Genomic DNA, 15,016 nt, shown 5'->3' on the forward strand with positions numbered 1-15,016 from the left:
GTTCTTGGATTGGAAGAATCAACATTTTGAAAATGACTATACCCTCCAAAGCAATCTACAGATTCAATGCAATCCCTATCAAACTACCAAGGGCATTTTTCACAGAACTACGACAAAAAATTTCACAATCTGTATGGAAGCACAAAAGACCCCTAATAGCCAAAGCAATCTTGAGAAAGAAACACAGTGCTGGAGGAATCAGGCTCCCTGGCTTCAGACTATACTACAAAGCTACAGTAATCAAGATAGTACGGTACTGGCACAAAAACAGAAATAGAGATCAATGGGACAGGATAGAAAACCCAGAGATAAACCCACACACTTATGGTCAGCATATCTTTGATAAAGGAGCAAAGAATATACAACAGAGAAAAGACAGCCTCTTCAATAAGTGGTGCCAGGAAAACTGGACAGCTACATGTAAAAGAATGAAATTAGAACACTCCCTAACACCACACACAAAAATAAACTCAAAATGGATTAAGGACTTAAATGTAAGGCCAGACACTATAAACTCTTAGGGGAAAACATAGGCAGAACACTCTATGACATAAATCACAGCAAGATCCTTTTTGACCCACCTCCTAGAGAAATGGAAATAAAAACAAAAATAAACAAGTGGGACCTAATGAAACTTAAAAGCTCTTGTACAGCCAAGGAAACCATAAACAAGACGAAAAGACAACCCTCAGAATGGGAGAAAATATTTGCAAACGAAGCAACTGACAAGGGATTTATCTCCAAAATATACAAGCAGCTCATGTAGCTCAATATTAAAAAACCAGACAACCCAATCCAAACATGGGCAGAAGACCTAAACAGACATTTCTCCAAAGAAGATATACAGATTACCAACAAACACATGAAAGGATGCTCAACGTCACTAATCATTAGAGAAATGTAAATCAAAACTACAATGAGGCATCACCTCACACTGGTCAGAATGGCCATCATCAAAAATCTACAGATAATAAATGCTGGAGAGGGTGTGGAGAAAAGGGAACCCTCTTGCAGTATTGGTGGGAATGTAAATTGACACAGCCACTATGGAGAACAGTATGGAGGTTCCTTAAAAAACTAAAAATAGAACTACCATATGACCCAGCAATCCCACTACTGGGCATATACCCTGAGAAAACCATAATTCAAAAAGAGTCATGTACCACAATGTTCATTGCAGCTCTATTCACAATAGCCAGGACATGGAAGCAACCTAAGTGTCCATCGACAGATGAATGGATAAAGAATATGTGGCACATATATACAATGGAATATTACTCAGCCATAAAAAGAAATGAAATTGAGTTATTTGTAGTGAGGTGGATGGACCTAGAGACTGTCATACAGAGTGAAGTAAGTCAGAGGGAGAAAAACAAATATGGTATGCCAACACATATATATGGAATCTAAAAAAAAAAAAAGTTTCTGAAGAACCTAGGGGCCAGACAGGAATAAAGACGCAGATGTAGAGAATGGACTTGAGGACACGGGGAGGGGGAAGGGTAAGCTGAGACGAAGTGAGATATACACTACCAAATGTAAAATAGACGGCTAGTGGGAAGTAGCTGCATGGCACAGGGAGATCAGTTCGGTGCTTTGTGACCACTTAGAGGAGTGGGATAGGGAGGGTGAGAGGGAGATGCCAGAGGGAGGGGATATGGGGATATATGTATACGTACAGCTGATTCACTTTGTTATACAGCAGCGACTAACACCATGTAAAGCAATTATACTCCAATAAAGATGTTTAAAAAAATGTACACAAATAAACATGTGTTGACTGATTAAAAAAAAAAAAAAGATGACAGCCTCAAAGACGACACCTAGCAATGCATATTGAGTACTGAGGCAGAGTCATCATTACTGGAAATGTCTTTAAAGCAGTGGTTCCAAAAGAGGGTTTGAAAGAGACATATCATAAAGTACTGTTTGAGGTGAGGGTAAGGGCAGACAGTGAAAGCATCGGTTGTAGAAAGTTCTCACGTGACTGCTGCATACCTGCTTCTAACTGAGAAATGTTGCTTTAGATGCTGCTCACCTGTAAGTGGCCCAAACATTAGAATCATCTGCAGCAGCAGTTATCCAAATGTGGTCCCCAGACCAGCAGCAATAGCATCACATGGGGTCTTGATAAAAACACAAATTCTGGGGGCCTGCTCAGAACTACAGATTTAGAAACTGGGGATGGAGTCCTGCAACCTGTATTTTAACAAGTCCCCCAGGTGGTTATGATGCATACAGTTACAGAACCACTGCACTAGCATACAACCATATGGGCTCTGAAGGGCAGTGAAGGAAATTGTCATCTTTAAAATACCCAGCAGACTCAGAGGAGGAAGTTCCCCTCAAAATTAAATTTTACCTGGGGCATGTCCTACTGCTACCTAGTTTAAAATATGTTTTTAATGGGCTTCCCTGGTGGCACAGTGGTTAAGAATCCGCCTGCCAATGCAGGGGACACGGGTTTGAGCCCTGGTCCAGTAAGATCCCACATGCCACGGAGCAACTAAGCCCGTGCGCCACAACTACCAAGCCTGCGCTCTAGAGCCCATGCGCCACAACTACGGAAGCCCACGCGCCTAGAGCCTGTGCTCCGCAGCAAGAGAAGCCACCACGATGAGAAGCCCGCGCACCGCAACAAAGAGTAGCTCCCGCTTGCTGCAACTAGAGAAAACTTGCGTACAGCAACGAGGACCCAACACAACCAAAAGTAATAAATAAATAAAATAAATAAATTCATAAACAAAAAAAGGAAATGCATAATAAAAAAAGACCCTTCACAATCCAGCCCCAATTAAAAAAAAATGTTTTTAATCTTTTTCCCCCTTCCAGTTTTATTTATGAATGATGACCTTTTCAATGGCTCCTTGGCTGATGGTTTGTGTGGGCAGCATCAGAGTGGCATCTCCTGAGTGGACGCCTGCATCTTCCACGTGTTCAGAGATGGCATGGGAGATGACCTGGCCAAAAGAAGATTTGCAAAAGAAGTGTCAGCTCTTCTTCGATGAAGCTACTGCCTGACTCATCCCCCTTAATTCTAACAGATGCCTCCAGCATCTTTGCTAAGTCCAGGATGAGAGCAGTAGAAAGAGCTGCACGTGTAGCCTCACCAAGCCTCCCTGTGCAGTGACAGATCACCTCTAAGGGCGGCCGAGAGTGTCTGAGAGCTTACCTCCCTCTTCCATTGATTAGAATAGGTATTGATACCAGGAGAAGAAGGCAACTAAGCCAACTCGTAATGACTTTTAAAAATGGATAGGAAACTAAAGCATTTGGGGGGCACTGGAGATAGCTTTATCTTTTCCTTCCAGGTTAAGTTTTAAACACTGGAAAAGAAAAGATGGGAGAGGTCAATATCTAGCTTAGGTAAATGTCATAACTTAGATGGATCAGAAAGAAAATGTAAGATCTAAAGATCAAGAGATCTTTATCAGCACCACACTCTAACCAACTGAGCTAACCGGCCACCTACAAGAGATCTTTAAACTGAAATTCGAGACAGGAAGGAAGCAAGAGGAAAATATTCTTGTCCTCTTTTAGAGGTAAGAAAACCAAGGCAATATAAGAATAAATAACCCAAGTACATGTGACTGCTATGTGACCAAGTCAGGATTTTGAACCCTTATCTGGCAGATTGCAAAGTTTACGGTCTCAACCACAGTAACCTGAATGTTAACAGTATGTGTGTCTTTGGAAAATGATAAAGCTGAGAGTGGGGGAGAATAATTGGGTGGCTGTAAAAGACTTAAATAAATTACAGTGAAGATCTGTTTATCAGATTTATAGACGATTTAAAGCAGAGTGACATTTGAGTCCCAGTACTCCTGCTGTCACTTATGAGTTCTGTGACCTGGGTGACATACTTTATCTCCTTAGCCTTGGTTTCTGATAAGATAGGAATAACAATGGTATCTGCCTCACAGAATGTTTGTAAGGATAAAAGAGAACACATAAACAGTGTCTGGCATGATATTTAGTGCAGAGTAAGCGCTCAAATTTTTTATACTGTCTAGAAATGGGGAGGCAACACCTCACTGAACTCTGAAAAAAAGTTATAATATGTCTGAAGTACTAGGTCCATTTCTGAGTGTGACTGTTTAAAAGTTATGTGAGTAACCTGGAACACTTCCAAAAGAAGGAGTCCAGGATGATAAGCAATGGTCAAGGTCTAAGAGAATCTTAGGGCAACAGCATATCCTAGCAAAATGGAACCAAATCAGGCCAACAGACCAGCATTACTTTACCAGCACAACGTTTGAAAAAACACAAATGTCTGTAGGCCAGTCTTACATTCTCCACTTCCACACTGGTATGATCACATTCGTCTTATTTTATACCTCAGTCTCAAATACATAAAATGTTGAAGTGGGAAAGAATATACATATGCTCCATAATTCTGGAGGCCAGCAGGTCAGGGATGAAAATTCTAGGGAAGCAGACCTTAGTTCAAGAGAAGGAATATATTAGATGTCCAAGAAGTAAAAGCAAAAACAAAAAATATATTCGTCATCTTACAACTTTTTATGCTCTGTATAACCAAAAGAGTTAAACAGAAAGCAAATGACCACTTTCCAGGGTTGCTGTGAAGAAAATTCTCATCCTTGGGGAGTAAGGGGTTGAAATAAATGATATCTAAGGGTGCTTAAACTCTAGATTATAGGATAAGAGGTCATCCTTACTATATATATAGTAGTTTTTTGAAACAACCTTGCTTTGAACTGTTAATCTGGAAGACAAAAAAAAAAAAAAAAAGACCAAAACAAAGAAACAAAAAAAGCTTTAACATGTCTTATTAGTACAACTTGAGAACTAAAGGAAAGAATTCTTCATACTTTCATGTCTCCCTGAAGTTGGAGGCATTCATTGTATTAGTGATACAAGATGTGATATGGTAAGCCAATTTTGTTATTATCTTTACCCACCCTACTCTGTTCAGTTTTGCTTTTATTAACCCGATAAAAAGGAGAAGGATGGAAAAATCAAGAGAGAAGAAAAACTAGGGATTCAGTTAGGAACTTCAGAACGAAAAGTATTGGATGTTTTTCTAATATCCATTGAAACAAAAAAGGAAACACACAGACAAAAGAAAATGAGAGAGAAAATCTATTCAAAAAGAAAGAGTACAGGATGATAATTTTTAATATCATCAAAGAGAAATTCTAACAGTATGAAAAGCAGAAGATATGATACCCATGACACATGAACTGAATTGTCAGTGAATTGGAACAATTTTTTTGACTGAGCATTTTGTCCATTATTTTTAGAGACCTGTTTTGCAGAAATCACGAACTCTAACCTGAGTTACGTTTCTAAATTGCCAAGAAAAACTTTCTGATGGGAAGGCAGGGATGGGGGGTGGGAGATAAAGCACTTACTCTTCCATCTCTGCCAACAGCATCCATTTCCACTTCCCGGGCCCCCTCAATAAATTTTGTCAGCACCACTGGGTGTTCCTGTCACCGAGGAAAACAGAAGGGCAGAAACTTTAGCTGAAATTACATGTATGGGGTCAAGTAAATCGTGTACCTTAAGTCAGTACCACGGCAATACTTGAAAAATAAACCAATGCTCAACATACTACTCAAACCCATTAGCCAGTTTGTTTGGTAAGAACACGGTCATTCTCTGCTAACAGTGAGGAAGAGGAAATCTTTCTCCAATTTTCAGTTCTCAGTGAATTGAACATGAGTTTTGAAGTTTCAAACATCGACTTCTAGGTGAGTTAGAGAAAAGAGGAGGCTAAGGAGAGGGCAGAATCTGGTTCCTTTTCTGTCTCCAGAGTTATAAATATCTCTCTATTTTATTTATAATTATATATCAGTATTGGTTCAGGTTTTTTCTCTCTTCCTACACTTATCTTTTCCAAGCACTACAATGCCCTCAGTTAGTTCTCTGTATGAGAATTGTGAACGAACTTAGAAGGAGAGCAGCATTTTGTTTCAGTTTTATTAGGCCAAAGATGGAATTATTTACATGGAACTGACATGCTTTAAATCACTTCAGAAGTGTGACATTTGTAACTGCAAAATCAAACATTTTTCTTTATAAATCTTAAAATGTTCTCCCTCTCTCAGCTGTTTCAGACCCATTATTATTCTTGATGTTCTTCCCACACTCAGTTCCTTCACGACAGTGCTGCAATGCCCTCCGCAGCTTGATCACTAGGTGCTTTTCCAGACTAAAAGAAGTGGTTGAATGAAGGCCTCCAGGGTTTAGGAATCTCTTCTCCTCTGTCCCAGGCACCAGCAACCGGCACCACTGGCTGTTTTCTTACCAGACCCTGCCTTTACCTGTCTCCATGCCTCTCTTCCACAAATGCACTCAACCTTCTCTCCTCAGCTTCATCTTTCAAATTTCAACCCATCCTTCAAGGCCTAGCTCCAATGCTACCTCCTCCCTGAAGGCTTCTCTGAACATGTCTTTTTGCTCTGAACACAAACTCCTTTTGGCCACTATCTTGGAGTTTATCATTTTATGCATATGTGTTAAATATAATATATCTAAAATACAAGCAAAAATAAACAAATGGAACCTAATTAAATTCAAAAGCTTTTGCACAGCAAAGGAAACCATAAACAAAACGAAAAGAAAACCTACAGACTGGGAGAAAATATTTGCAAATGATGTGACTGACAAGGGATTAGTCTCCAAAATTTACAAACTGCTCATGAGGCTTAATATCATCAAAAGAAGCAACCCAATCAAAAAATGGGCAGAAGACCTAAATAGTCATTTCTCCAAAGAAGACATACAGATGGCCAAGAGGCACACGGAAAGATGTTCAACATCGCTAATTATTAGAGAAATGCAAATCAAAATTACAATGAGGTATCACCTCACACCAGTCAAAATGGCTATCATCAAAAAATCCACAAACAAGAAATACTGCAGAGGGTGTGGAGAGAAAGGAACCCTCCTACACTGTTGGTGGGAATGTAAATTGGTACAGCCACTGTGGAGAACAGTATGGAGGTTCCTTAAAAAACTAAAAATAGAGCTACCATATGACCCTGCAATCCCACTCCTGGGCATATATCTGGAGAAAAAGATGGCCCAAAAGGATACACGCACCCCAATGTTCACTGCAGCACTGTTTACAATAGCCAAGACATGGAAGCTACCTAAATGTCTATTGACAGATGAATGGATAAAGAAGACGTGGTATATTTATACAATGGAATATTACTCAGCCATTAAAAAGAATGAAATAATGCCATTTGCAGCAACATGGATGGACCTTGAGACTGTCATACTGAGTGACGTAAGTCAGACAGAGAAAGAGGAATATTGTATGATATCCCTTACATGTGGAATCTAAAAAGAAATGATACAAATGAGCCTATTTACAAAACAGAAACAGACTCACAGACTTACAGAGTGAACTTATGGTTACCAGGGGGGAAGGATGGGGGGAAGGGATAGTCAGGGAGTTTGGGATCAACATGTACACACTGCTGTATTTAAAATGGATAACCAGAAAGGACCTACTGTACAGCACAGGGAACTCTGCTCAATGTTATGTGGCAGCCTGGATGGGTGGGGAGTTTGGGGGAGAATGGATACATGCATATGTATGGCTGAGTCCCATTGCTGTGCACCTGAAACTATCACAACTTTGTTAATCGACTATTCTCCAATATAAAATAAAAAGTTAAAAAAATGTAATATATCTTATCTCCTTTAACAGAACATTTTAAATAGAAGTAAATTTTATAAAAAAATTCAAACTAACCAATGTCTCAAGCCATAAATAAGCTTCTCTCTTCTTAAATTTATTATTAAATGAAGAAATTTTCCTTTTCTTCAAAGGCCTATCGGACATGGAAAATTTTTTTCATCTCTGTTTCCTCTTTTTTAAAATATTGGATGTTTACTGTTGGCAGGCCTGGTAGAGCTGTGTTGAGACTTACGTGGGAATTTTTCCCTATATTATAATAACAATATAACTGCAAACAAAGGTAAAGTTTAACAGCTGTCTTAGTCTCTCTAGTCAAGCCTAAGACAGGGGTTCTTGTTCAAGTCATTTATTGAGGGAGTGAGAAAAGCAGGATGGGGCAGCAGGAAAAAACTAGGAAGTTCGTGGTCTCAGTGGGGACTGGATTTGGCCTTACCACAGAGGGTGCTCTGAGTTGCAGCACGGAGTTAAGTCCCATCTTGAGGCAAAGGGCAGTCATTGCCCAGCGTTTTGAGCGTGGTGGTAAGGTGAGGGATCTTGCCTCCTGGTTGACAGAGGCTCCCATTTGACTGAGAACAGTTATCCTGAGAAGTATAGCTGGGAGGTGTCCTCAGCTACCTCAGCAGGTGGGGGATGGGTGCTCCCACAGGTAAGGGGATCTGAGGGGGGCAACAACAGCAACCTCCATCCTGGCCAATTGAACACATTTATGAAATAGCCCTTAATATGTTGAGGAAGAAAATTTCTTAATAAATTTCAGTCTTTCAGCAACATTATACATTGTTGGCCCTCTGAAAGCACTTCTTTCCTTAGGGGTCCTTTTCATACTTCTTTCTCAGGCTCCTTTGTGGTTCTTTCTTCCCTGCTCAGCCCTGAAATGCCAGTATTCCTTTCATCTCTGTCTCAACTGTTCCTTTTCCTCTATACTATCCCAGGTGATTGCTTTCAATCTCAACACTTCAATTACAATGATATGCTATTGACTTCCAAATCTATATCTACATCTCTGTCTTTAGCCACGATCTTGATCTTCAATTCCAATTCTATATAACCCTCTGCTTTCAGAACTTCTCTACTTGGATTTCTCACAGGCACCTCACATTCAAAAGGTCAAATATTACATATATGATTTCCCCCTCTAAAATGTCTCCCTTAAGTGTTCCTTGTTTCAATAAATGGTACCACTGTCCATCCAGCTGTCTAAGGCAGAAACTCAAGAATCATCTCTTATCCTCTCTCACCCTCCACCTCCATCCATTCACATCCTCAATACACATTCTCAATATTTCTAGAACACTTGCACTTCTCTCCATCTTTACTACCATTACTCTGATCCAAGGCACTGTCATCTCTACCCTGAGCTACACAACAGCCCCCTAACCTCCTTCCATGAATTCAGACTTGTCCCAGATTTTACTCTCTATACTATAGAAGGGTGATCTTTTTTTTTTTTAACTTTCAATTGCTCTTTTTTTTTTTTTACTTGAAGTATAGTTGATTTACACTATTGTGTTAGTTTCAGGTGTACAGCATAGTGATTCAGTATTCAGAAAATATGACTAAAATCCACCTCAGTATAATGACTGACAAGGTTCTCTTTATTTGCTCCTTGTCTTTCTGCTTTTCCACCATCGTTATAATCAACACTCCCCACCATGTTTGGCATCCTAGCCATATAAGTGAATGCTTTATCAGTTTCTAGAAACTCCATGCTCTTTCTCAGCTTCAGGCCTTTACATACGCTGTTCTTTCTTCCTACTCACACCCACAATGTAAACCTTTTAACTCTGAATCAACCATTTGGAATCAATTTAAAAGCCCCTTCTTCAGGGACTGGACCCCGATACTTTTACACTCTCCTTCAACATCATGTATTTTCTCTATTGCGATGCTCATCATATTTAATTATAATTATTTGATGTCTGATGTCCCTAGGAAAGAGAGTCCTCTGTGAGACTATCTTTTCATGAATGTAACCCCTGATACTGAGAACAGTGTCATTATATAGCAGGTGCTAAATATGAATGGATACATAAATAGATCAATGATTAATGGGGGCTAGTTTTACTCTAGATTCACTGAATTGAGAATCCCAGATTCTACTGTAATTTGACGGGGAGACTTGAACCAGAAGTACTCCATTAAGACATCTCTATTATAAAACTTTGGCCCTGTAAGGATTCTATCCACCTGCTAGCAGAAAAAAATATTTTAAAAATATTCTACCAAGTAGAGGCTCTATAAGATCCACTGTCCCAGACAGAGAACACCTGCCTCATCATTCACATGAGACCAGCTGGGTCAGGCTGCTGGTTTCTCAAAAGATGAGTGTGGCAGGACCCCTCGCAGGGAGTGAGATAGAGAAGAGGACAGTATCTCACTCCAGAGCACATTAATGAAAACTGGCCCTTTGGAGAGAGTCCCTCCTCAGTTATCTGACTTCCACACAAAAGTGAATTCAAAATCCACTTGGTTTCTTTTTTTATACTCTGTCTCTTCTCACTCTTTATCCTTATGCACTCTTTTCACTGACCAAATTTCCTTGGGGAGCAACTGCCAGGCAGAAACGAAGCCCAGCTTCATGTGTCCAGGAACAATCCATGCTCTTTATTCCTCTTTCAAATGCCTCTGATTTCACTCTTTGGCTCCCTCCAAACGCCACTTGCCTAACATCAAACTCTTCTCTATGAGTTGTGTTTTCTCTCTCTCTCTGCTTTTTTTTTTTTTTTTCTTTTAGCCCTATCTAGCTTTTGAAAGCTTTTAAAAAGAAAACATTACTTTTATCCTCTACAGTACAAGGTCTGCAGATCAATAACCCCACTGGGCAAATCTTAAATGGATTACACTGAGGTAATGCCGAAGAAGAAAGTAAAAGCTGGGGCAGTGGAGAAAGCTGGTTGAGTGAACACAGAATTATAAACATTTTTATTAACTTACAAATGGAATGTACCAAAATGAAAAAAATCAATAGGTGAGTGAGGGGATTTACTATTGAAGTTGCAGGATTGACTAAGGCAAAGAAAGTCTCTCCAGGTGTGAGAATTAAAAATCAGGGAAGCCTTCACTTGTTCGTGATGACAATGGTTGGGCTGCCCTTGAGGCTGGGAATCCCACGGATAACTTGACCAGCATCTAACTCATTAACAGACAAGTTTCTGCTTATGCAGCCTTGCTCTTGGAGACTAAAATCGTATAAATCTCTGTTCTGATCAAATATTCACTGGTCTTCCTCTTCTTCCACTAACCCTAAGGATCCAAATATAATTAAATGCATATGTATTTTCTCATTTCTATATTTAGGAGTATAATGGGTAGAAGAAAAAAGGAAAAACACCATAACAACATCCTGTGCAAAGAAAAACAACATAAAAACAAGGTAGCAATTAACAGAAGAGGTAAAAGTCACCAGAAGGAAATAGGACACTACCTGAGAGACTCTAGTGGCCTCCTCCAGGAATTTTTTCATCTCATCCTCGGAGAATACCACATTCATGGCAGACCCACTGGGTAAGGAGGGGGAAAAAAAGAGGTCAGTTTCTTTTACCACTTCAGAAGTAAAGCATGCTAGAACTGATTGCTTCTCAGAACAGTTCCAGGCAACCTCTAGTTCCAGACTAGGCTAAGTAAGAAGGTGTCTCTTTCTACATTGAGACTTTATGTAATCAACAGGACAATCAACCAAAGTAAAAAGTCCCCAAAGTTGGGGACGAGGAAGGGGGGTGAGACATGTGATAATGCCCAAAGAGAACCATGGTAGCTCTTAGCGATGGCACATCTCCAAGGTTCAGCCTTTCTGATTTATTGTTTTAACTCTCTTCTGGTTCCAGGTAATACTTATACTGTAACAGGATTCATCCCAGGATCTAGCTTTCTAAACTTGTGTCTTCAGAGTTCATTACCCATAGCTGATCTTAACCCACAAGTATGCTGTCAAAGCAGGTCATTCTACTATCTCAGCTGGGTTACTAAAGAATCAATTTTTTTAGTAACATTTGCAAATATAATGTATGGTATCTGACTGAAATGTATTCAGCTGTGTCCTTTCAAATTCTTGAGAAAGAATACTATCTGAAATCAATTTACTCTGAATTTTGGCATTTTCAGAGTGGGATGGGAGGGGAGGAAAGAAGGAAGACTAAGCAGGAGGGAAGAAACAAGGAAGAAAAATATCACTTTCCACTTCCTTTTAAAAGTAACTTTTTCTTTACCTTTCCTACTATATTGCAAATTTTATGCTTGAAGAGCTTTCAATTTCTTCATCTACTTAAGACATGAAGGCTAAGGTCCTAATGATGCTGATAATTCACAGTATAGGGAACTAAAAGAAAGATACGGATTGCAATGATGTGAGGGAGCACAGTAGTCAGAGCGATCCCCCCTTAAATGCCTGTGTTGTTTAAATTAACTTACATTAATACCTCAGAGAAGCAGTAGTATTGGACTGTGGCTTACACAAAATGTCACTTAAAGAAAAAGGAAAGTTTCCCACCTCACTTGAAATTTTTCATTATTTTAAAGGATCCCATCTCACATTCCATTTACACTTTCAAACTGTGCACAACAAATTACGTTTCTCTTATTATCCCCTGTTCAGTGAAGTAGCTCTTCACATGTGGTAACATCTGAAGAGAGTGACAATTGACGACTTCTCCTTTGATGACAGAACTTAGTTTCAAAGTTTATTATAAAAGACACTGTCCATGTACTCCAACATTGTAATTCATTTATTTAAAAAATCTGATCTCAAAAAAAAAAGGAAAATTCAAACCATACGCACCATGGGAAGGTGCTGACAATAGCCAAAGATAAACTGTCATTTCTGGGTATCAGAGAACAGATGCTGGTGAGAGATATCCCAAGCTTGTTTTGTTTTGTTTTTGCTCTTTGGTTTTTTAAATTGTCCTCTTCTCTAATGTAAAGCTATCCTCCTCCATTTGGCAAGGAGATGCCCTAAGCCATGCTTCTAAGATGTAGGATTGGAGAAACTGTGTTGTCACTCCTTGAAGGAAAAGCATTAGGCTGAAGAACTGTGCACGGGTCTTCACTCTGGCTGTGTTGGTATGGGGATTATCTATGGATTTACAAATTACTACACATCAAAGCCTAGTGCTGTTAGCATACAGAATGCAGTTCTGTGTCTCCTGGCTTTTAAATAATAGTTTTAGAAAACAATATATTACCTCAAAACATAGGAAGGTCTCAACAAGCAGGGGTAGCCCACTGACTTCGCAAATTCCAATGCCTCGTTCTAATTAACAGAAACAACAACAACAAAATGCATGAATAGTTTAAAATATTCAATAAAAATGCAGAATGGTATCGTTAGAACAAGTGGTAACCCAACTCCTTTTATTCTTTCTCTCAAAAGACACCATTAAAATGTAAACTGGACACCAAAATACATAAAACTTCTAGTTTCTAATTCTAAATATCAAGTCTAGTTCAAAAATAGTTTGAACTTCTTTTCATTGTTGGAATCAACGAGAATACTCCTATCAATTTATAACCAGCATTTAACTGCAATCATGGAAATTCAGCAACTTTAAAGTAAATTCACTAAGCATAGCGCATTCTCTCTGCCCTGCTGTCAGCATCTGCAGTCGTTAACATTCAGGTTATGACTCTTCAAAATGGACCATTAAAAACAGACTCGTGTTTCTCTCCTTACCAAAGTGTTAACGGCTTTCCATGGTGCCTGAGACACCTTCAGCTCGTCCAAGACAGCTGAGAAGATGGAGCGATCCTCAGCCCTGTCGATCTGCAGAGGGCTCGTGCCCATGATCTTGACACCGTTCTTGTACAGGGGGACTGCCAGGTTGTTTGGAATCTGGCCCCCAACTGATATGATACAGCCACTGCACGCCTGAAAAACATGTCCTCGATGTCAGCCTCTGGACAATGAACAGCTGTGCTAATACTGCCTCTGTTTCCTTTCTGAGAATGCTGAATGAACATGACTGCGATATTTTCATTATTCCCATCAATGGATATATTGTTATGCCACAAAGAGGTAAACGGACTTAGTCCTGACTTTCCAGGCACTTACCTGCTAAAATCTTTGTAAGACTCCCATACAACTACACATGATAACCATGTAAGACTCCCATACAACTAACTACACGTGATTACCGTGCACGACTTCCATACAACTGCATGTAAACGTGTGACATTTGCACGTGTGGCAATTAAAAGAAAATCAAGTCAATGAACATTTCCATCCTGTACTTTACATTATAATCAACTACTTCTTGAACTACTGTTGTAATTTCTTAAACGGATACAGATCTCTCCTTTTAACATTCCCCTCTGCGGCTCCTCTCCACCCCAGCACTTCACATTCAGATTAATCATTCAAAAGACTGCTTCACCAAGTTACTCCTACACTCGGAGTTCTCCAAAGGCTTCCTTTGCCTAAAGGCTATAGTGTTAACTCATTACCGCTGGGGCCATCAAGACTTTCCAATCTTATCTATGATCACTCCTGTCAGCCCCAGGAAAACTACCTACTCACCGTCCCCACCTTCTTGCATTCCCACCAGCAAGCTTTCTCACCTCCACGTAATCTTTCCCTGCCTGTTTCCTTTCTCCCTTCTCCTTTCCCTTATCAATTTTCTAACCATCCCTAAAGTCCAGTCTAAATCCTACCTCTCATTGTGACATCCTGTCTCCTTTACTGCTGCTTGGTACCTGTCTACAGTACCCAGAACTCATTTTAATTCCTATTTCCTTACTATTTGCCTTATAAGCAGTCCCTGAATCATTAAACTTAATCTCGTATGAGCAGTCAAAACTCCAAGATTTTTTTCTTAAAAGCCCACCAAATCCCAAATTTTCTTGAGACTAGTGGTAGAGAGGTGAGGGTAAGCCAAAGAGGGATGGTGGGGAATTGGGTTTGGACTTAGAAGTCCCTCCTCTTCTTGGTTCCCTCTGTGAAACTCTCCCTGAGGTTCAATCTTCTTGTCTGTAAAATTAGGATAATACCTGCCTACTTCATAAGGTTCCTATGTATGTAGATCAAATAAGACAATAAACACTAAAGGTGTTACTACATTATAAGTTATAAATAAGACATTATTATTTATATTAGAAAATATTACAATATCTGATAGGCCATTGATCTGGGCGTAATTTGTGTTTGTTTTAATGACCTACTAATGAATGTTGCTGAAGTAATACATATGTGCCAAAGGTATTTTGTCATTATTTGAAATTATTCTGAAATATTTTTTAAAGGGATGAAGCTCATTTCTCTCTGATAAGAGAAATTATGTGCTGCCCAAGCAAACACCCTGCAATTAAGTGCTTAAATTCATTGTAAGCATTATGGAAAATAACAGTCCA

At 39.4% G+C, this 15,016-nt stretch overlaps 1 protein-coding gene across 1 annotated transcript in view; it reads right to left on the reverse strand.

The window, feature by feature from the left end:
• The window catches only part of CPS1 (carbamoyl-phosphate synthase 1), a 158,479-nt gene that overhangs the window by 25,778 nt on the left and 117,685 nt on the right, over positions 1 to 15,016 (reverse strand). Inside the window, exons 27-31 of the mRNA XM_068544532.1 lie at positions 13,344 to 13,538; positions 12,856 to 12,923; positions 11,103 to 11,178; positions 5,376 to 5,453; positions 2,853 to 2,960 (exon numbers count right to left, since the gene is read on the reverse strand). Coding sequence (XP_068400633.1) covers positions 2,853 to 2,960; positions 5,376 to 5,453; positions 11,103 to 11,178; positions 12,856 to 12,923; positions 13,344 to 13,538 — 525 coding nt within the window. The remainder of the gene's footprint in view (positions 1 to 2,852; positions 2,961 to 5,375; positions 5,454 to 11,102; positions 11,179 to 12,855; positions 12,924 to 13,343; positions 13,539 to 15,016) is intronic.

This window comes from Eschrichtius robustus, chromosome 5 (genome assembly GCF_028021215.1).
Source record: "Eschrichtius robustus isolate mEscRob2 chromosome 5, mEscRob2.pri, whole genome shotgun sequence".
NCBI classification, from domain to species: Eukaryota; Metazoa; Chordata; class Mammalia; order Artiodactyla; family Eschrichtiidae; genus Eschrichtius; species Eschrichtius robustus.